Source organism: Macaca mulatta, chromosome 4 (assembly GCF_049350105.2).
Source record: "Macaca mulatta isolate MMU2019108-1 chromosome 4, T2T-MMU8v2.0, whole genome shotgun sequence".
NCBI classification, from domain to species: Eukaryota; Metazoa; Chordata; class Mammalia; order Primates; family Cercopithecidae; genus Macaca; species Macaca mulatta.
In genome coordinates, this window is record NC_133409.1 from 68,713,890 (window position 1) to 68,735,005 (window position 21,116).

The 21,116-nt window shown below is 49.0% G+C and overlaps 1 protein-coding gene and 1 long non-coding RNA gene across 11 annotated transcripts in view; one reads left to right on the plus strand and one right to left on the minus strand.

The window, feature by feature from the left end:
* The first annotated feature begins 9 nt into the window (after positions 1-9).
* Positions 10-20,234, plus strand: LOC106998079 (uncharacterized). 2 transcript variants are annotated; one of them, XR_013416250.1, is made up of 6 exons: positions 10-779; positions 11,332-11,597; positions 12,439-13,629; positions 14,086-15,321; positions 18,877-19,093; positions 19,827-20,234. It is a non-coding gene; the product is annotated as an uncharacterized LOC106998079 (long non-coding RNA). The 2 variants fall into 2 exon arrangements; XR_001444414.3 differs by lacking the exons at positions 12,439-13,629; positions 14,086-15,321 and having other exon boundaries at positions 25-779.
* Positions 1,704-21,116, minus strand: part of LOC694076 (UL16-binding protein 6) — a 30,598-nt gene continuing 11,185 nt past the window's right edge. The window contains exons 2-8 of one of the 9 annotated variants that reach the window (XM_077999528.1): positions 17,274-17,360; positions 15,069-15,149; positions 14,286-14,468; positions 11,699-11,962; positions 11,188-11,358; positions 10,326-10,536; positions 7,946-9,643 (exon numbers count right to left, since the gene is read on the minus strand). In XM_077999528.1, the coding sequence (XP_077855654.1) occupies positions 10,334-10,536; positions 11,188-11,358; positions 11,699-11,962; positions 14,286-14,436 (789 nt within the window). In that variant the 5' untranslated portion in view covers positions 14,437-14,468; positions 15,069-15,149; positions 17,274-17,360 and the 3' untranslated portion in view covers positions 7,946-9,643; positions 10,326-10,333. Of the gene's footprint in view, positions 6,871-7,945; positions 10,537-11,187; positions 11,470-11,698; positions 12,513-14,285; positions 14,491-15,068; positions 15,150-17,273; positions 17,361-21,116 lie in introns of those variants that run through there. The other 8 variants (XM_028847219.2, XM_077999525.1, XM_077999527.1 and 5 more) reach the window with 8 other exon arrangements.

A 21,116-nucleotide genomic window follows, 5' to 3' on the forward strand; every position in this document is an offset into this window, starting at 1 on the left:
TCCGTCCGACCCCGCCCCGCCCCGCCGCTGCGCTCAGTCCAAGGCTGGGATCCACCTGAAACGTTTGCCGGCCCTCCTCTGGGGAACGCTCCACTCGGTCCTGTCCCCGGCTCCTGGCCTGACAGCGGCCAGGTCGGGCGAACCCTCCCCGTCCACCCCGCCCCTGCGACTTGGTGGCGGCGTGCGCGGGTTCCGCGCGGACCAGGACACAGTTCCTTCCTCTTTTAATTTTTCAACACAGCATTTATCATTACCCCAGTGTAAACACTGATGCAGAGGAAGGTGAAGAAACTTGCACGGGGATATTCAGTGGCGGCGGTGTTCTCCGTCACCGCCTGCGCCAGCGACACCTGCCCTCCCTCCGCCTGCAGGGCAGAATCCCCGCCCCTCTCCGTCCAGGGCGCCGCAGGTTCCCAGTCCGGAGCGGACCTTCTTTGCCTCACCTCTAAAAGCATGAGGAGGTCTTTGAGTGTATTATATATCCCTTTATGACTTTGGGGAAAAAAAGAAAGGAAAGCCCTAAAGGCCTACCGTGATCAATCTTTAAGTGATCAATTGTGTTTCCATGGAGAGCAGAAGCCGAGGGTGGAGTCTACGTCTTGATGGGGCTCACTTTGCTGCACACCCATCTGTGGCCAACTACACCCAAATCCATGGCTGCACCCACACCTCTGCTCAGTCCCTGGATGGTCCCTGCAGCCATCCTCAAAGGGGCAACGTGAGTGCATCCTCGTCTCAGTCACCGTGGAACCATCTAGATCTGTGGGCAGAAGCCAGAGGTAAGTGGGGGGCCCAGTGGCCCCTGGCCACAAGGGAGGGCTTAGCCTGGGGTGAGGACTGGGCAGAACCCCTGAGTCCCACTCTGCCCCCAGCCACTCAGCCGGTTCCCCATTGAATGAGAAAAATAGACACAGACCTCCCACTCTACACAGTCTTCATGTGGGGAGAACCTGCACCTGTTGACCATCAGTCTCCAGGGTCCTGAGGCCGTGGGAAAGGGGAGGAGGCCCGGACAAAGCCCAGGGCCTGTCTCTGCTTCAGGACAGAAACATGGGATGGCAGCAGCCTCTGTGACTGAGCAGGGACACAGAAGCCTGGAAGGTTCTGGCCTGATGCACGAGAGCCTCTGTGCAGGAGGGGCCATGTGGAGGGTGGTATGGAGGACAACAGACACATGGGGGTGGGCAGTTCTCAGATTTGTGAAGGCATAGCTTGGTGGTCTGGGGATCTGTGTGTGAGAAGATCCAGCCCAGGATGGAGACAGAAGTGGTTCAAAAGTGACTGTAATGGCCATGATCTAGAGACCATGTATTCAGACATGGAAGTCAGCTGATATTGTGGCATTCCCGTGCAAAGTTCTTCAGCTTTCTGGGCATGGATGTCTGCATGTGGAAAATGACAAATTTTACAAGAAACTCTGTCCTTGCACGTGCTAAGGACCCAGGGCAGGTCTCCTATTTCAGTTGTGAGCCCTGCGGCCCACCCTGAAGTCAGCAAAAGCCAGGTCCACCCTGAGGAGAGCTGGAGCTCTGATCCCAGGCCGAGGCCTCTTCATGGCCCTGAGGGTGCTGTGAGGGAGAGGAAATGAAAGCAAGGCCCATTCATCAGGACTCAGACGTGTTTTTCAGACCCACAGAGGATTTTTCTCTCCATCACCTGGTGAGCCTGACATGATTTAAGGGTGGTTGGAGGCTGAGTGAACCAGTGAATGAATGAGACAGTTGTGGGAGTGAATGGGGCTAGAGGAATAGCACAGGTTCAGAGGGGAGCTGGAGCGGAGGTTGTAACCCCCAGGGGCCTGAAGGTGGCAGCATCGAGGTTGAAGACCTCGTGGCTGGCACAAGTTGGTAATATTTTTTTCCCTGTTTTCCCTTTTTGGTTGTTGGGTGTTTTTTATTTATTTTTTGTGGGGATGCGGCGTACAGAGTCTCGCGCTGTCGCCCAGACTGGAGTGCACTGGGACGATCTCAACTCACTGCAACCTCCATCTCCCGGGTTCAAGTGATTCTCCTGCCTCGGCCTCCTAAGTAGTTGGGATTACAGGCGCCTGCCACTGTGCCGGGCTAATTTTTGCGATTTTAGTACAGACCATGTCTCACCATGTTGGCCAGGGTGGGCTGGAACTCCTGGCCTTAGGTGATCCACCTGTCTCAGCCTCCAAAAGTGCTGGAATTATAGGCATGAGCCACCGCACCCGGCCACAACATGGAAATTTGAATGCCCATCTGGGTGTCCACAAAGATTTTCCAAGGAAAAGTAATTTTGGTTTTCAACCAATCTGGGGGTGCTTCATCAGGATAGAATCTTCTAGAAAACAGTGTAATGGTGGACAGCAAACTGCTGTCTTCAGCTAAGGTTTGATTGAGCCTAGAGTGCAACAGGGCCAGAAAAATCTTGCCTTTTTTTTTTATTTTTTTTTTTTTAAGACAGACTCTTGTACTGTCGCCTGGGCTGGTGTGCAGTGGCGCGATCTCGGCTTGCTGTAACCTCTGTCTCCTGGGTTCAAACGATTCTCCTGCCTCGGCTTTCTGAGTAGCTGGGATTACAGGTGCCTGCCACCATGCCCAGCTAATTTTTTGTATTTTTAGTAGAGATGGGGTTTCACTGCATTGGCCAGGCTGGTCTCGAACTCCTGATCTCATGGTCAACCCACCTCAGCCTCCCAAAGTGCTGGGATGACAGATGTGAGCCGCCGTGCCTGGCCAAAAATCTTGCCTTTTAAGCAAAGAAGGAATGAGTCTGAAAGTGGGAATGGAGATGGGAAAAGATAAGGAAGGGGGCCAGGAGGAAAGAGGAGAAAAGAAGGGGTGGGATCTGAGAGGGAGCAAGGATCTAAGCATTTAGGGCCCCATGGCCTCTAGTTGCAAGTGGGCGGGGCGGGGACAACGGAGCTGTGACAGCCTTGAGGGCCTGGGTGACTCATGCACGGGGCCCTCTGCTTCCTCCGGGTGTGTCACGCCCTGGGCTTCAGGTCCCCAGTGGCACAGTTGCTGGTGCAGAGTTGGGCATTTGCCTCCAGCCTCTGCTCCTGCTGCCAGGCTGGTCCGAGTCGAGTCAGGTAGTTGAGTTCTGGGGCTGGACCCTAAGCAGGGGTTGTGGGCAAACACAGGGGGTCTTGGCCTACATGGGGGTCAGGAGGAGGGGAGGCTTCTGGAAGTTTCTGAAGGTCTCCCTGGAATTTAATGTGGCATTGCTAGCTGGAGCCAGCCTGGCATGGGGAGAGAGATGTGAAACTGATGAAAAGCACACAGTCTGATTTAAAAGCAAACCCTGAGACCTTTCCAAGAACAATAAAGCATATTGTAGTCACTAAAATAAACGAATACACACACACACACAAAAGTAGCCTTTCTTGGCAGATACAGCACATTTTATTTTTAATCTTTACATTTATCATTGCCTTTTGAAAACAATGTATATTATTCAATATTTAAAAATCCAACCTGGGAGTTTCAGTGATTTATGTGATAAGTTTAGTAATTCACCTTCATTGTTATTACTGTTTAGGATTTAGCTCTGTCATTTTTTTTTTTTTTTTAAAGATATGGGGTCTCCCTTTATTGTCCAGGCTGGAGTGCAGTGGCGTGGTCATAGCTTACTGTAGCCTCTAACTCCTGAGCTCAGGCCATCTTACTGCTTCAGCCTCCGAGTAGCCAGGACTACAAGCATGTGCCACCCACTGGGCTAATTTTCTATATTTGTTTGCAGAGATGGGGTCGGCCTATATTGCCCAGGCTGGTCTTGAACTCCTGAGCTCAAGCAATCCTCCCACCTCGGCCTCCCAAATTGCAGGGATTACAGACGTGAGCCACTTTCCCTGGTCCATATGTATTTACTGTATTTTTTATTGCTGGTATTTGCCCTCCATACCTGTGTTCCATTTAGTATACTGAAGGTTTTTTTCTGTTGGTTTAAAAGTTATATATTCTAGTTTTCTTCTCAGGGTGGCTGCCCTTTACCTATGACTCATACCAATATGTATCACATTTATTGGTATTAATGGTTTTGTTTTATTCCTAATTTTAGAAGTATCAGCACATTTTCCTATCCCTTTTGTGTGCCACCTTCAGCCCCATTTTCTTAATATCTTTCATAGCTATAATTCTCGGTTATTCTTAGCAACACTTCCTTGTTTCTGTGATCCTAGGTTCACATTTCCCACCCCCACCAACCCTTTTTTTTTTTTGAGATGGAGTCTCACTCTGTCACCTACCCTGGAGTGCAGTGGCACGATCTCGGCTCACTGCAACCTCCACCTCCTGGGTTCAAGTGATTCTCCTGCTTCAGCCTCCTGAGTACCTGGGATTACAGGCACCTGCCACCACACCCAGTTAATTTTTTGTATTTTTAGTAGAGACAGAATTTCGCCATGTTGGCCAGGCTGGTCTCTAACTTCTGACCTCAGGTAATCCACCCACCTCGACCTCCCAAAGTGCTGGGATTACAGGTGTGAGCTACCACGCCCGTCCCACATTTTCCCTTTTTGTTGACAACAGTAATCTGGAACAGATTCTTTGATCACTCGTCCTCCTTGGTGGTCTTGTCACATGTTCTGTGTTTCTCTTGCTATTGGAGTTCCTTCCTCTAAACTATTTCCAACTTGGATCTTCAGGAGGTAAATATTCTTCAGGTTTTAATAAGCTCAGGAGCTTATTTCCTGAGCTATTTCATCCAGTGGTACTGTTCTAGGCTGTTAGTCATAGTCTCAAGAAGGCGGAGAATGGTTTCTACTTTAACCTACCTTTTCATAGATGCACTTGTAGATCAGACAAGCTTATTGTTTTTCTCTTATTCAGCTACTGCTAGTCTTCTCTTCTCCCACTAAGGAAGGAGACCACTACTACTCCTGCTGCCCTCCTACCCCCACCTTGCCTAGTTCACAAAAGAGGAGGAAAGAGAGAAAGCAAAAAGTTAGAAAGAAACAAAAGTAAGATAAATAGCTAGACAACCTTGGCACCACCACCTGGTCCTAGGAGTTAAAAAAAGTAATAATAATAACATCAATCCCTGACCTAAACTTGTGTTATCTGTAAATTCCAGACACTGTATGAAAAAAGCATTGTAAAACTTTTTGTTCTGTTAGCTGATGCATGTAGCCCCCAGTCACGTTTCCCACGCTTGCTCAATTTATCACGACCCTTTCACGTGGACCCCTGAAAGTTAAAAGCCTTTAAAAAGGCCAAGAATTTCCTTTTCTGGGAGCTTGGCTCTTAAGACGTGAGTCTGCCGATGCCCCCGGCCGAATAAAAAACCACTTCCTTCTTTAATCTGGTGTCTAAGTTTTGTCTGTGGCTCGTCCTGCTACACCAGCATCACACCAGCTCCTCCCCCATTGCTGTGGGGTCCCTGCTCTCCCTGTTCACCATGTTCCCACCATTGGCTCCCCATTCTTACTGCCCTCCAAGCATCATCCCAGCCCCTCCAGGGTCACTGCCTGACCAGGTGGGGGTTGGGTGAAGAGGCAGAGATCAAGACAAGATACCTGGTCCAGTTTGACTTTAGGTTCCTCTCTAAAACACGACTGCATTCTACATCCTGTTCCTCCGGCATCCTCAGCTGGGAGGATGTGTAGGACTGTGTAGAATCTTGGCCGGTGATGACCGGTTCCTGCAACCATGGCTTTTCAGCTACATTGATTTTTCCTAAAACAGACAAGCAGACTGGCAATAAGTTATGGAAATACGGTTTTCGTTACTAAAAGTAGAGATGTGTACACCTATCAGTGCTGGTTTTTGAAATAAACATAAGCCCATAGGCACTCTGCTGCATGCAGATTCTATCTCAAAATAACACACTTTGAAGATCTTCCAAGATCTGCACATACAGATTCTTTTCCTTTTTATCTCTGCATGATATTGCATAGAAAGACTGCATCACAACAAATGTAACCAGTGTCTACGTATGAAGATCCAGATGGTCTCCAGTCAGTTACTTTTACAGACACGAAATGCTGCAGAAACTGTGCTTGCATGAGTCTCAATTCAATTGTATAGAATAGATTTCCAGACACAGAATTGCTGTGCAAAGTAATGCACCTTTAAAGCGTCTCACGTCACGGAATGGCAATGCTGGCAACACTCTTGTCTGTGATTGTGAAGACCCAGCTTGGGCAGAGGATGGTGAAACATCCACTGTAGAGAGAGAGGTAACTAGTACAAGCTTCCTGGAGAACAGGGTGACAGGGCTCATCAAGGGTCAAAAATATCCAAGTCTGAATTAAGAATATGTATTAATATGCGTTTGAAATGGCATAAAGACTCCCTGGAAAGATGAGAAGAATCCAATAAAGTTTTGTCCTGGGCATGTGGCCAATGAGAGTGGATGCAGGCAGGGGTGGGGGAGTCTTTTGCACATGACTTTTCATGGTTTCCATCCTGCAACAGGTGACTATATGGAGGTAAAGAAGTAAGGAAAAATGGGGCCCGGAGTCCTGGGGACAGTCACTGGGTGGGCTTGCCAGATCTGTTGTGGGCCACGAGGTTCCAGGGACTCGGAACCCAGGTAAGCGCATGCGGGACTGCTGCAGTGACGAGGCACTGGTTATAGATATTTACCCAACGGTATTGTCACAGGGGAAATATTACAGGTGATTGCTGATTTCAACCACAGATGATTTTGGGGAAAGTTCGCACCTGGCTGTTTCAGTTTCCACCCAGTCACGTCCTCTGGGCTCTGCTCCCTCCTCCCAGGTCGCCCGCTACGCCGGAGCTCTGGACCCGGGTCCTGCCCGGTGGAGACCGCGGAGCGGGTGCCCCGCTGCCGGCCAATGCGCCAGGGCCTCCGGGTCCACAGCCTCCGGACAAAACGGCCTTACCTGGGAGGACTCGGCTGTCGCGGCAAGGGACAGGCGGTTCCCGTGATGGAAGGATCCTGGAAATGTGGGGTTTTGGTGTGGTGAGGAGCAGGAGGTTTCCCCTTCATCCTCGCGGGGACTTTGCCACCGGCTCCGTGTGGAGACGTCACCTTCCCGCTCGGATTAGTGGGGCTCCAACAGTGTAGCCCCCAAAAGTACTCCCCATCCCCCTTGCCTTGGGGCTGCTGCGGGAGGGCGCCCGAGACGGGCGGGGCTTCCCGTTGTTGCCTCCACTACCCCGCCGCTCGCGGTGCAGGACTCCTGGTTTCTCCTCTGGGCTGGGGGCCCCGAGCATGGACATCGTGAGGCGGAGAAAACTTGGGATGGGTGGACAGAAGGATTCGAGGGAGGGCGGGAGAAAGGGAGAGGAAGGAAGCAGGTAGGCTCAGAGAACGGGGAGAAACCCCTGCCACGAAAATGGGGAGAGGGTGACATACATACAGCACCCGCACTCCACCGACTCTCCATCTCCTGCTCTCTGCCCTGTAAGGAATACAGGCCCCACCCGCTCCACCCTCAATGTGTTTGGGGTCAGCTATTCCAGCGGGGTGAGGCGTCCCCTTGTGGGTGCAATTGGCATGTCCCTGAGGACTGCGGATACTGAGCACCTTTTCCTGGGGTCACTGCCATTTGCATTCTTCTTCTTCGTCTTTTTTTTTTTTTCTTTTTTCTTTTTTTTTTTTTTTTTGAGACGGAGTCTCGCTCTTGTTGCCCTGGCTAGAGTGCAGTAGAGCGATCTCTGTTCACCGCAAACTCCATCTCCCGGGTTCAAGCGATTCTCCTGCCTCAGCCTGCAGAGTAGCTGGGACTACAGGCGTGTGCCACCATGCCTGGTTAATTTTTTGTCTTTCTAGTAAAGACGGAGTTTCTCTATGTTGGTCCGGCTGGCCTCAAACTCCTGACCCCAGGCGATCCGCCCGCCTCGGCCTCCCAAAGTGCCGGGATTATAGGCGTGAGCCACCGCGCCCGGCCTGCATTCTTCTTCTGATACCAGTGGGCAAAGGGAGGGCCCCAAACGCCAGTGGGACGGCGACCCCAGCCGCTGTCGGGCTCTAGACACCGCCCGGGAAAATGAATTTAAAGACCAGTGGGAAAACAGACAAAGGACAGAGATTTATTGTAAAAGGAAAAGTACACACTCACGTAAAGGGACTGCAGGGGAACTCAAGAGAGAGGAAGGCGCAAGGAGGCTTGGGTGAATAGACACTCTCTATTCTGTTCCACTGATCTAAGTGTCTATTTTTGTACAAGTACCACTCTGTTTTGATCACCATAACCTTATATTATAGTTTGAAGTCAGGCAATGTCATGCCTCTGGCTTTGTTCTTTTTGCTTGTGATTGTTTTGGCTATTTGGGCTCTTTTTTTAATTCCAAATAACCTTTAGATTAGATTTTTCTAATTTTGTGAAAAATGACATTGGTATTGATAGGGATAGTGTTGCATCTATAAACTGCTTTTGGAAGTATGGCCATTTTAGCTATATGGATTCTTCCAACTCATGAGCATGAAATATTTTTCCATATATTTGTGCTGTCTCTGATTTTATTCAGCCATGTTTTGTAGATTCTCTGTTTCCACACAAAATCTAGCAGAATCACTCATTTGTTACTCCATATCATGGAGGAAAAATGAAATAACATTAAGTCTTTACTGGGTGATACAACAAAATTCTAAACTCAGTAGTTTTTTGGGAAATAGAACCCTTCATTTAAATATCAGTACAGAGCAATAAATTACTAGAGAAAACAATCATTAATATAATTTTTGCTTGTTAAATAATTAAATAATTATCTTTCAGGACACGGAAAGAAACCCTGGAGGTCTGAACTATAACATGATTGTTTCACTGACAATATCATTTGTAAGAAAGAGGTCATCACTCAAAGAAGTACTTGATTTTCCAAACAAAAGCAGAAGAAAGAAAATGCTGACATATCTTGTTTAGTCAGCCAGATGTTAAGTTCAGGAATTCCATCAGGTAGCACCAAGAGAAAATAGCATAAAATGACAGGAATAACCGCTGGTAAAATTGCTGGCAAAAGGAATCAAGGCAGTGAAGGAGCTATTGGGTCCATGGTGTCATTATGATCTGCTGGAGGCCTCTGGACATACACAGTATGTGGTGAGCAGGTGGCCAGCCAGAAGGGTAAGATTGATCAAGACTGTGCCACAGGGGCTTTTTGGTATTATCTTTGACATTCAGAAAGGACACAAATGTTGATTAAAGAGGTGGAGGAGAACCTGGATCACTTTTCCAGGGCAAGCTTTCCCTAGTCACTCCATCTGTCAGAGCCCCCTGCACTAAAGGACTTGTTTTTCCTTTGAGCCCCAACCCTGGTGCCTGCAGGTTGGACCAACCTCCTTCCTCCTTTGTCACATCACAGAGGCAGCCCAGGCCCTGCACCTGACTAGGGGATGGAGTGGAGGGTCCTGCAGGACTAAAGCTGGCAGTGATAGGCCTGCTCCTGCACTCAAAGCCCTCTCTACCGTCTGACAAGAGGGCCTAAAACGTGGCAAGGGTTGGGGGGAGCCCATCTAAAGAGAGGGCTCTGTATTCCTGTGCCCTTGGCCTTGGGTGGGCCTGCAGGCAAACATCCTTCCTTCCCCTTCTTACTCAGCCTCTCCTCAAACTGGGAGAAGCACCCATAGCTATGAAGGTGACAGTCCCTGTTCCACCTTATCCATTCCTGGTCCAGCCCAGCGGTGCCCATGGAACTCCAGCAGCAGCTCAGCTCCCCCTTGTCTGAGTCCACTCTGCTCCAGGCATGGCCATCAGCCAGCTCAGGATCTGGGGTGTGCAAAAGGTGGATGGCAGGGGAGCTGCTTCACGGCCCAGACTTGAACCCCATGGCTCCATGGGACTGACTGAGAAGGTTTTTAATCAAGAGAAGCCTCTACTCTTTGCCTTCCACCTTAATTCCTGAACCCAAGCCACTTCCTGTGGGAAGGCAGTCCTACACTTCCTCATTTTGAATTAGGTGTACCAAGGCCCTCCCAGCCCCCTCCTCCTGGGATAAGACCCATATCTCTCTCTCAACCTCAGAGATGGAATCTCACTTCCCTTTTCACACCTCATGTAAAGCTACACGATGCACATGACCCAATTAAGAGGACTGACTGCTCATATCTGAATTCCTGCTGCTGGCAAGCCATACACTCACCCATCCTCAATAGGAACCTGCTCTGAATCAGAACTGAACTTGCTAAACCCTCTCAAGCTCAATAGACCCTGAGCCTTGGTATGGGCCCCTCCATTTCCCTCTGGCCTCTGAAGGTGAGAATCCATTATAACTCACGGCTGAGCTTCCCAGGTCATTGCCAACTAGCAACGCAAGGTCTCATTCACCTGTCTCATGTCAGGATGAGAAGATCCTGGCCATGGGGAGGGGTGGCACTCTGGGAATTCTCCATCCTCGTCCTCCCTCCTCACCCACCTACTCCTTGCTTCCCTCCCAATTCTGCCCCCATACCTGTCACTCTAAAGGACTCTCCTCAGCAGCCAGGGAGGATGAAGCAGGGGAAGATGAGGAGGAGGCTCCAGGGACTGAGGGTGGTGGCCATGGCTGTGGGTTGGACTGTGCCTGGGACACATGAGGAGGCACATGATGAGGAGGCAGCAAAGAATGAGGGTGGTGGCCATGGCGCTGGGTTGGGTTGTGCCTGAGGACACAGTGGGTGGTGCTGAAATGGAAACACAAGAGTGACAACCCTTGTCCAGGCCCCAAATCTGAGGAGACGCCTCCTCAGCTCCTGCTGACCCAGGTCATCCTGGAAGGCAGAGGTTTTGTGCCCTCCTGCTATGGGGTAGCCCCTGGGACAGTTCCTGGGGTAGGAAGGGAGGGGGTGTCCTTGTCCTCAGGGAGCTCACACAGCTGCTGAGGGAAGCAAGCTGACAGCACAGCCCACCCTCCTGCTGTGGTGGAAGAGAAGGTGATGCCCCAGGGCTGGGGAGGGGAGGGTCTCGGGGCTGGCATTTGAGGTGGCTTTGATGGATGTCCAGAACCAGACCAGGGAGAAGAAAGGAAAAGTGATTCTCAAAAGAGGGAACACTAAGGAAAAAGGTCTTAAAACAGTGACACCCGTAGTTTTGAGGCTGGTGAGAAATCCACAGTGCGGACAGCAGAAGCAAGTGCAGTGAGGAGTCAGGAGGGAGAAGGGAGAGGAGGATGGGAGAACACAGGCACGCCAGTACCCCGAGGAGGAGCCCCCCACAAGGGGGTCATTTTAACATAAATGTGTACACTGGGATGACTGAAGCTGAACTCAAGAACTAGTTTCTCGAGATCACCATTTCTGATCTCATTCCAGATCCCCGTTTCTTTCTGCTGTTACCTCCTGCACTTGGCTCCAGGGTGCTGTCCGTGCCCGTCAAGAAGTCCTTAAGCCATTTTGTGCAGTCTCCCATTGAGATGTAACGGAAGGACATGGTCACATCCTTGTCATTCTGCCACTTTTCTTTCATCTTTCTGGCTCCAGGATGAACCGTTGCCCACATTCTGTTCTCTGAGTCAAAGAGGAGAAAGACCTGTCCATCGAAACCGAACTGCCAAGATCCACTGCTGTGTCCTTCAGCTTTCTGCTCACAAGACATCCTGGTCTGCAGGGTGAGAGGTTCTGCCCCCATCAAAGGAGAGAGATCAAGTCTGGTCTTGACACATTTTGAGGCCCCATCCTGTTCCCCTTACAATTTCCTGGCCTTACTCTCTGCCACATCCTGGCCTTGCCTCTACACCTCTTGCAGGGTAAGATGACCTTCCCATTTGTACTTTTACATAAAAACTATAAATGCCTCTAACCTACCACTGTATCTGCTCCCTCCTGTCCTGGGCCATCTGAAACTTACCCCTGGGTGTGTAATTCTCCAGCTCAATGTCAAGCAGTTGCTCTGTGAGCATGTCCACCACCTCTCTCAGTACTGGGTTCTGTGCTTTCCAGGCTTTTGTGACATTTAGTTTCTTCCCCAGGGGACTGACGGGTGTGACTGTCTTGTTGCCACAGTCATAGGGAAGAAAAGTCTTTTTATCCACCTGGCCTTGAACCGCACACCATCGTGGTCCAGGTCTGAACTTAGGGATGATGGTGATGTCATAGCAAAGAGAGTGAGGGTCTGTGGAGAAAGGCAGGTGAGGGTTGGGTGGGGAGAAAAAGAGCCCTATGTAGCCCTCCTCCACATTGTGACGACAAGAGGATGCCTCTGGAGGGCTGGGCTGGCCCAGAAAGGAGTGCCCCCTCCAGAACTGTGGTGTCCATAAATTTAAGGTGAGTGCTCCCCCCTTGCATGAGGAGGAGGAGGAGGAGGTCTCTGCCTGTTGAGAAAACCACATGTCCCCAGACATGTCCCACTGCTCCTCTGTCCACATCAGTCAACACATGACCTTGCTAGAGAGGTGCCAGGCCTGCTAGAGGAGGAAGGGTCTGGATGGCAAAGGATCTTCAGCAGCAGCCCAAGTGGGCTGCGGGAGGTGGGAGAGGGTGTGGGGGCTGCCCCTGAGGATGCTGGTGCATGGTGGGATGGACTGAGGATGGAAAATCTAACTAACTAGGGTTAATTAGATAAAGAAGAGTTAATTTTCATTGTCACAGAATTTAACATGTTGGCAAAGCCCCTGGTGAAGTGCTCATCTGCTATGAGGATGCCTTCCTGAAATGAGGATGCCTTGGACAAAGAGATGGTCCACACAGCAATAAATAGAAAATTTGAAAATCTAAAGCAGATAGTAGAGGGAGCTCACAGGCTCAGAGAAGAGCCCATGACAGAGGGGTCTGAGTGTGAAAATCCAGAACAATTTCCATCCACTGTGCTCATGGGAAGCCTGGAGGACTCCCGTTTACCTGGCGTATAAAGAAGGCCCCATGAGAAGGCACCAGAATGGGATGAAGCTCAGGGATGCCTACTGCAGAAGGCCAGGGTTGGGGGTAGGAGATGCTGTTCCTGAAATGGGCTCCCAGTAGTAATGGGATGAAAAATCCTTAAATAACAGATTCCAGGTGGAGGCTGTCAACTGTCAGGAACAAGCAGGGTTCAGTGATGGAAATGATTAGAGAAGTCACAATGCCAGCTGGTGACCTCAGCCATACAAAGCTTTGACCATGGCTCATAGAACAAAGGAGCTCAAGATCCCAAAGAGATGGAAACCCAACCCGGATACTGCTGGATTTAAGTAATTACAACAAACACAGATAAAACAAATGATGGATGACCAGGAGGCTGAAAGTAGCCAGTCCATCAAGAACAAGGCTGCTTTGCCCAATTTACATAATTAAGTCACCTCTCATACCCTGAACCCATGACTACAAGAAGACACCAGTTTCCAGTGAGGAAGGACCCTTTAACCCCACAGTAAGAGCAAATATTCTTTGTGGCTTTCTCCAAAGATATTTATGTCCACTAGAGTTTGCTGTGAAGGGCAATTTTGTAAATATATAAAGGTGTGCAGGGAATACGTTCTCCTTTGTGACTACTCAACTCTGCTGGTGTAGCTCAAAAGCAGCCATAAACAATCCATGGATGATGAGGGATTAAGGGATTAATGCCTTAAGTGCCCAATGACCCAAGACCCCCGAATATCCTAGAGGTACATGTGGTTACAATGTCTAATTGGAAAATCGCAATATAGATTCCGTGTGAATGTTCAGAGGCAAGGCAACGCCACTCACATCAAGGAAATCTCAACATTAAAAAATGACTCCTGTAGAGTACTGTGCCTTGGCAGAGATGGGGCCTTTAGCCATGGAAGGGCGGTGACCATGCAGCCTCAGAGCTGCCCATTACAGGTATGGTTCTCACCCTCTATGTCATTAGGAAGGTAGGCATGGCAGTGAGAAGACGAAGGTTGTTCTCCTGGGATGGGCAGGAGCAGGGCCACAGGGAACCAAGAAGCTGCACAAGCAGTTGGCCCCAATCCCCAGGACACCACATGGCTGCACCCTCTCACCCTCAGCTTCAGGGAAGGCTTCAGGGAAAGTCCCTGATGGCCCCCATGGAACATAGGAGCATCAAAGGAGGGGAGAGTAGGCCCCGAACCATGGGACTCCCACTCCCATCACATCCATACCACCTAGAAACCACAGGCAAGGTTGGACCACTTTCTACTCTCCAAATGATACCTGAGACACCACTTGGAGATGACACCATAGGGGATGGAGCATTATTCACTGGGACACTGTAATCCCCTCATTTGGGGTCAGCAACCTAGGACAGGGTCTGAATCTGGTCCCCCTCATTTGCAGGTTGCCATTGCCTGCTGTTGCTCTACAAAGTTACAGGACTTGACGCAGAGACGGAGAATCCAAGGCCTGCAAAGATCACAGGGCATCCTTCCTCCCTTTCTAGAAAGGGTTTGCTGACCCCTGTCTACACAGTGACTATTCTCTATAGGAAGAACAGGCGGGTCTGGGCCCCAAGGACAGAAGTGGGCGCCTCTACTCACCAGAGTTCCCAGGGTCTCCTGGAGGGAATGGTGATTCCCATCCCCCCCGCACAGGTTCTGTGTGGAGCTTGGGGTGTGTTTGCTGGGGTGTGTCCTCAGGCCAGAGGCAGAAGTTGCCGCATGGTGTAGGAGGTGGTGAGGGTCCCTTCATGGATGGGGAGATCTCTGGGGTGACCAGCTGGGCTGAGGTGGGGAGTAAGAGCATGTGACCTGGGTGGTGTCAGTGGATGGTGACGGGAGGGGTGAGGGGTGTCTGCTGAACTCCTGGGTTCAGGTGAGTGTCTGCAGGAAAGTGCATGGAAAAATTCCAGGGCAGGCAGCCCTGGGGGTGCTGGAGGGTTTGTGTGGTGGAGAGCGGGTGAGAGCAGAGCAGGCCTGTGGCTGGTGGGGCTATCCGTGATTGTGTCCCTGGGAACCCCCCTTCATCCCCGTCCTGACCCCAACTCAGGTTCCAGGGGCTCTGGCTTCTCCTTCCCGAGGGTGATTGGGACTGCTGGGCTGCGCTAGGGATCCCCAACCCATTTCGCCCTCTTGCAGCCCCCTGGCCCCTCCACCCTCCCGAGGTTCCTTTCCAGCCTCCTCTCTGCCCAGCTCCTCCCCTGGTGGGAGAAGCAGGCTGGGAGAGTGGATCTGTCGGGAAGGAGCTGCAGAGAGGAACTGAGCGGGGGTGCAGTTCGGGGAGATGTGCCGATTCTTCCAGAAGCCTCCCCTCCTCTGAAGCCCGCAGTCTACAGCCCCCCAGGCTTGGCCCCCGCCCTGTTTAGGCTCCATTCCTGAACTCACCTGCCCGCACCAGGGGGACAGCAGGAGCAGAGGTGGAGGCATAGAAGGAACGCCGGGCTGGCGCCTGCTACAACTGGGGACCTGGAAAGCAAGCCCTGGATCACTTGGCGGCTGGCATGGAGTGAATGTCAGGTGGATCACAGAGAGATACAGTCATGGAGGTCAGATGTGGAGGTCAGGTCCGGAATAGTGTGGGAGGCTGGAATGAAGTCTGGACCAGGAACAATGGTAACTGTGGAAGACTCAACAAAGAGTGAGTATAGCTGAAGGAGCTGGGGAACAGAAAGTATATGTGTCGGTGTGAGGAAGAAAATAGATTTTGGAAGTTATGAGAACTGTAGAGGGTGAGTTGAGCATAGTTTGTGATTTTGAGGGCCTCTAAAACTACAGGGCAGTGGCAGACACCACACTGAGACATGATGGCTGCCTAAAACAGTAATGTCAAGTTGTTTGGACAGAAAGGCTGCAGGGCAAGGTCCCGGTCCATGTGTAAGTATTCTGCCTGCACAGCCCAGCACTTCAGCTGTGTGTAATGAAAAGGGTTGACATGAGTCAGGGAGAGCTAGTATGCGATCAGTCTCTAGAAGTTTCTTCAAGGAAGGAAAAGAGGAGTGGGGAAAGGATTTAGGATCTGTGGGGTCAGCTGGGTTTCCCTTTGTGAGTATGTATAATGGTTTTGTTAGGATGGCAAAACCAGGTATCCAAAGGCGAAAGTATCCAACCATGCCCAGGAAGGAAAGGAGTTGTTGTTTTGTAAAAGGGGTTGGGGATTGAGAAATCAGCAGGATATGATCAGCAGGGAGAGCACGGGTTTTCACGAAGGATTATGCCAAGGTAGGTAATGGATGGGGAAGAAATTTGAGCTTTGGAGGGGGATACCAGATATCCTTTGGAGAATAAATGTTGAAGGAGCAGAAGGGTATCTTGTTAAGAAGACTCAAAGGAAGGACTACAGAGTAGAAGGTCATCAAGGTATTGAATAAGGTGGGAAGCAGAGAGGTGGAAAGAAAGTAAATCATGAGAAAGAGCTTGGCTGAAGTAACGAGAGCTATCCCAGAAGCCTTGTGGCAATACAGCCCAGGTAAGCTGCTGGGACTGATGGGTGTCAGGGTCAGTCCAGGTAAAAGCAAACAGAGGCTGGGATGAGGGATGCAGGGGAATAGTGAAAAAAGTGTCTTTAAAATCAAGAACGGGCCGGGCGTGGTGGCTCACACCTTTAATCCCAGCACTTTGGGAGGCCAAGGTGGATGGATCATGAGGTCAGGAGTTCAACACCAGCCTGGCCAAGATGCTGAAACCCCGTGTCTACTAAAAATACAAAAAGTTAGCCAGGCATGGTGGCAGGCACCTGTAATCCCAGCTACTCGGGAGACTGAGGCAGAGAATTGCTTGAACCTGGGAGTCAGAGGTTGCAGTGAACCAAGATTGCACCACTGCACTCCAGCCTAGGTGACAGAGCAAGGCTCCGTCTCAAAAAAAAAAAAAAAAAAAAAAAAAAAAAAAAAGGATCAAGAACAGAATAGTGAGTTGTGGAAGGAGGTATTGAGGACAAAAGAGTGTACGGGTTGGGCACCACAGGGTGGAGAGGCAAAACAATTTGGTTGATAAGGCACAGATCCTGAACCAACCTGTAAGACTTGTCCAGTTTTTGGACAGGTAAGATGAGAGAATTGTAAGGAGAGTTTGTAGGCTTTAGAAGCCCATGCTGTAGCAGGTGAGTGATAATAGGCTTCAATCCTCTTAAAGCCTATTGTGGGATGGGATACTGGCATTGAGTGGGGTAAGGGTGATTAGGTTTTAATGGGATAGTAATGGGCGTGTGATTAATTGTCAGGGAGGGAATAGAGGTGTCCCATGTCTGTGGGCTAAAGTTGGGGGATACAAGAGGAAGACACGAAGGAGGCTTTGGGTTGGGAAGAAGGGTGGCAATGAGATGTGGCTGTAGTCTAGGAATAGTCAGGGAAGCAGATAATTTGGTTAAAATGTCTCAGCCTTATAAGGGAACTGGGCAGGTGGGGATAACTAAAAAGGAGTGCATAAAATAATGTTGTCCAAGTTGGCACCAAAGTTGGGGAGTTATAAGGGATTTTGAAGCCTGGCAGTCAATACCCACAACAGTTATGGGGGCAAGAGAAACAGGCCCTTGAAAATAAGGTAATGTGGAGTGGGTAGCTCCCGTATCGATTAAACAGAGGATGGACATACCCTCCACTGTGAGAGTTACCCAAAGCTCAGCATCTGTGATGGTCCAGGGGGCTTCCAAGGTGATCGGGCAGCGTCGGTCTTCAGCTGCTAAGCCAAGCAGATTGGGGAAGGAGTCAGTCAGCTCCTGTGCCTTCATTGCCAAGGAAGCCACAGTCCCAGGTCAGAGGAAGGGCTGATGTGGACAGTAGAAAAGGAGGGGGTGGGTGCAGAAGGGGACGCTTGGAAGCAATGACTTCCAGAGGATAAACAATATCACCGGAAAATATGACAAAAAAGAAAGGTATAAAGAACAAGGTGGAAATCATCTGAAATTCCATCATGCAGTGTTCAATGTTAGGATTTTGGTGCAATCATATGTAATTTTTATAAAATTATGATCATACACCTTAGAATTATTTTAAATGACTAGAGTGTGTATTTTTAGAGCAGGCATAGAGTTCATAGTGCAGTGCTCTCTCGCTCCTGTCACTTAATTACTTTTTTGGCCTCATGTTATTTTAATTATTTATTCATTTTTGATTTCAATTCTTATCGTAAAGGGTACACATGCAGGTTTGTCACATGGGTCAATTGTGGGAGGCTGAGGCTTGGGGCCCCAGTGATCCCATCACTCAGCCGGTAAGCATGGTACCCAACAGGTGGTTCTTCAGCCCATGTTCCCCTCCCCCACTCCCATCTAGTGATCTCCAGTGTCTCCATCTTTACATTCATATGTATTCAATGTTTAGCTCCCACTTGTAAATGGGAACATGCAGCATGTGGTTTTCTACTTCTGTGTTAGGTCACTTATGATAATGGCCTCCAGGTCCATCCATGATGCTGGAAAGAACTTCATTTTGTTGTTTTTCATGGCTGCATAGATTTTCATGGTGTGTGTGGACCACATTTTCTTCATTCAATCCAATCTCACACAGTGAAATCCTCTCACTATGGGTTCAGGACACAAGAGGGGGAAATAATTTAGCCTGGGGAGGTGTGATGTCATGTGTCAACCTGGAAGGTGATTTGGATGAGATTGACATTTAAATTGGTGAATGCTGAGTAAAGCAGATTACCCCTGTAAGAGAGGTCAGCTTGAATCTAATTAGTGGAAGTCTTGAAAACATCTAAAAGATTGACCTCTCCAAGAAAGAAAAATTCTCCAGCAGACTGCACGTGCCCCATCAGCTCTCCTGGGTCTCCAGCCGGGTGGCCCACACTGCAGATTGTTGGCTTGCCAGTTGCATACTGGTGATAGGCAATTTCTAATAACATCTCTCTCTCTCTGTCTCTCTCTCTCTCTCTCTCCCGAGGATGCGCCAGAACAGAAAGGCTGGAGGCAAGAAGATAGTACCAGGAGTAGGCCAGGAGGGTTTTACCATAGAGGATCAGAGAGGAAGAGATGTCAGGAAGGGAGAAGGGACAGGGAGGATGTGTGGGAAATTCCTATTACAGTCGTGAGTTCCAGGCAGAAAATCCATGGAAACTTACATACACACATAAACAGATACAGACACACGTGCACACATATAGTGCACACACATGCACACACCTAGGCAGCTAAGACAGCTGATCTAATCTCAGAATAGCTGTTAAGCCTTTTCTCTGACTCACCTCCTGCCAGCTCCTGCATTCAAGTGAGGGTCAAGGCCTGTGAACCTGAATGACCCCAGCTCCTGTTTTGGGCTGAGCTGCTTCAGGCTCTAGAAGGACCTAGGAGTTGCCTGCAGGAGAGGAGAAGGCAGAAGCAGCTTCCTAAAGCAGAGAACAGAGGGTGAGAGGGAAACACCTGGAGGCCCTGTCTTCGGAGGAGGAGAAGAAACCATAGTGGATTCATTGAGGTATGTATATCTTTACGTCAGTTTCTGAAAAGTACATTTTTCTTAAGTTCCTATTTTCAACTAGTAAAAAAACAAAACAAAACAATTTGAAACAAGCAAGAATTGCAAAGTATTTGTAAGCAGAATCCAGAGAACTTCTCTGCCTGCACTACTTGAGAGCGAGCTGCCACGCTGATTCCTCATCTTTAATGACACCACCTCATGCCCCATACTTTAGTGTTCTTCCTACAAACCACGACACTCTTCTAATAAGCACAATACAATCACCAAAACAGATTTCACACATCCCTACATTACATCCATCTCATGCTCAGACATCACTCAAAATTCACCAGTTGTTTTGATTATCTGTTTTACAGGCAAGGATCTGATGGATTTAGGCATTTTTTATCTACTTATTTTACTGAAAATATAGATCACGGTGTTTTATTTGCCCCATTATTTGACCTCTGTATTCCTGGAAATATGAGGAGAGATTTGGATTGATGCAGTACTTCTTATTGTGTGTCACTCAGAAGTCCTCATTAATATATTTGAAAGATTTAACATCTTTTTATCCAGCATTTTGGTTGCTTAATTTTTTGCTAGTTCAGATGTTCTAGTCTGGCATAGAAAGAGAAATCGAACACCAACATGAGAAAACATGCTGTACTTCAGTGGAATGTTTTATTGCTAACTTTTTATTATGAAAACAACAGTAAAGTAAACAACCAAATATCTTCATGCTTTCTAGAACGTGCTTGGAGCCTGGAACTGACTCAGAATGCCGAGTAGTGAAATGAGTACAGCGTCCCCTGTCCTGAATACCACCTGAGTCTATGTCAAAGGAATGATTCAATAAAGACTCCTACCCACAATGGAAGAGGTCTCTCCACTTCCTGCCCACCACCTGGTGTAGACAGATTTAAACACTTGTCAGCAGAATGGGTGTGAGAGGGCATTCCATTGTTCTTTCATGGGTGTTATCTTGATTATGTGGGACATGTCAAATCTTTCATGGGCTTCTTCAGAATCTCTGAACTGCTCATGGCATTTGCCCAGTCTTAGGAGAATTAGATGTATTCTTATTTATTTGTGGCAGTTTTTTATACATTCCAAATCTGATCTTTTGTCCACAGGGGAATAAAATAACTCTTAAAAAGAGAGATTAATCTGATGTGGGGATTACTTCTAATAGAAGTAGGTGTGGTCAGGGCTGAGGAATGACAAGGAACGTCACTGCCCAGGCTGTAGTATGCTGGAGCCAAACCAGAATGAGTCAGTTTTTTTTTTTTTTTTTTTTTGAGACAGAGTTTTGTTGCCCAGGCAGGAGTGCAGTGGTGTGATCTCAGCTCACTGCAACCTCTGCCTCCGGGGTTCAAGCGAGTCTCCTGCCTCAGCCTCCCAAGTAGCTGGAGAGCTGGGACTACAGGCGCCCACCACCATGCCTGGCTAATTTTGTATTTTTAGTAGAGACGGGGTTTCTCCATGTTGGTCAGGCTGGTTGCGAACTCCCAACCTCAGGTGATCCACCCACCTTGGCCTCCCAAAGTGCTAGGATTACAGGCGTGATCCATTGTGCCCAGCCAGTCATGTTTTTTAAGAATAGGAGCATTGATGTTTGTCCAGGGTATCAGGACAATGTTCAAGACTGACAGTCAGAGGACCTGTAATTTAGAAGTATCGTTATCTTCTTCCCAAACAGTCTAGCAGAATCTCTAGTTTAGAAGTATCGTTAGGTTACCTTCTTCCCAAATAGTCTAGCGGAATCTCTAGTTCATTACTCGATCACATGAGGAAAGAATGAAATTCCATTAATTCTCTACTGGATTATAACACGAAATTTGAAAGCCAATAAATATTTTAGAAAATGGGATTTTTGGCCAGGTGTGGTGGCTCACACCTGTAATCCCAGCACTTTGGGAGGCAGAGGCAGGCGGATCATGAGGTCAAGGAGATCGAGACCATCCTGGCTAACACGGTGAAACCCCGTCTCTACTAAAAATACAAAAAAAAATTAGCAGGGCGGGGTGGCAGGCGCTTG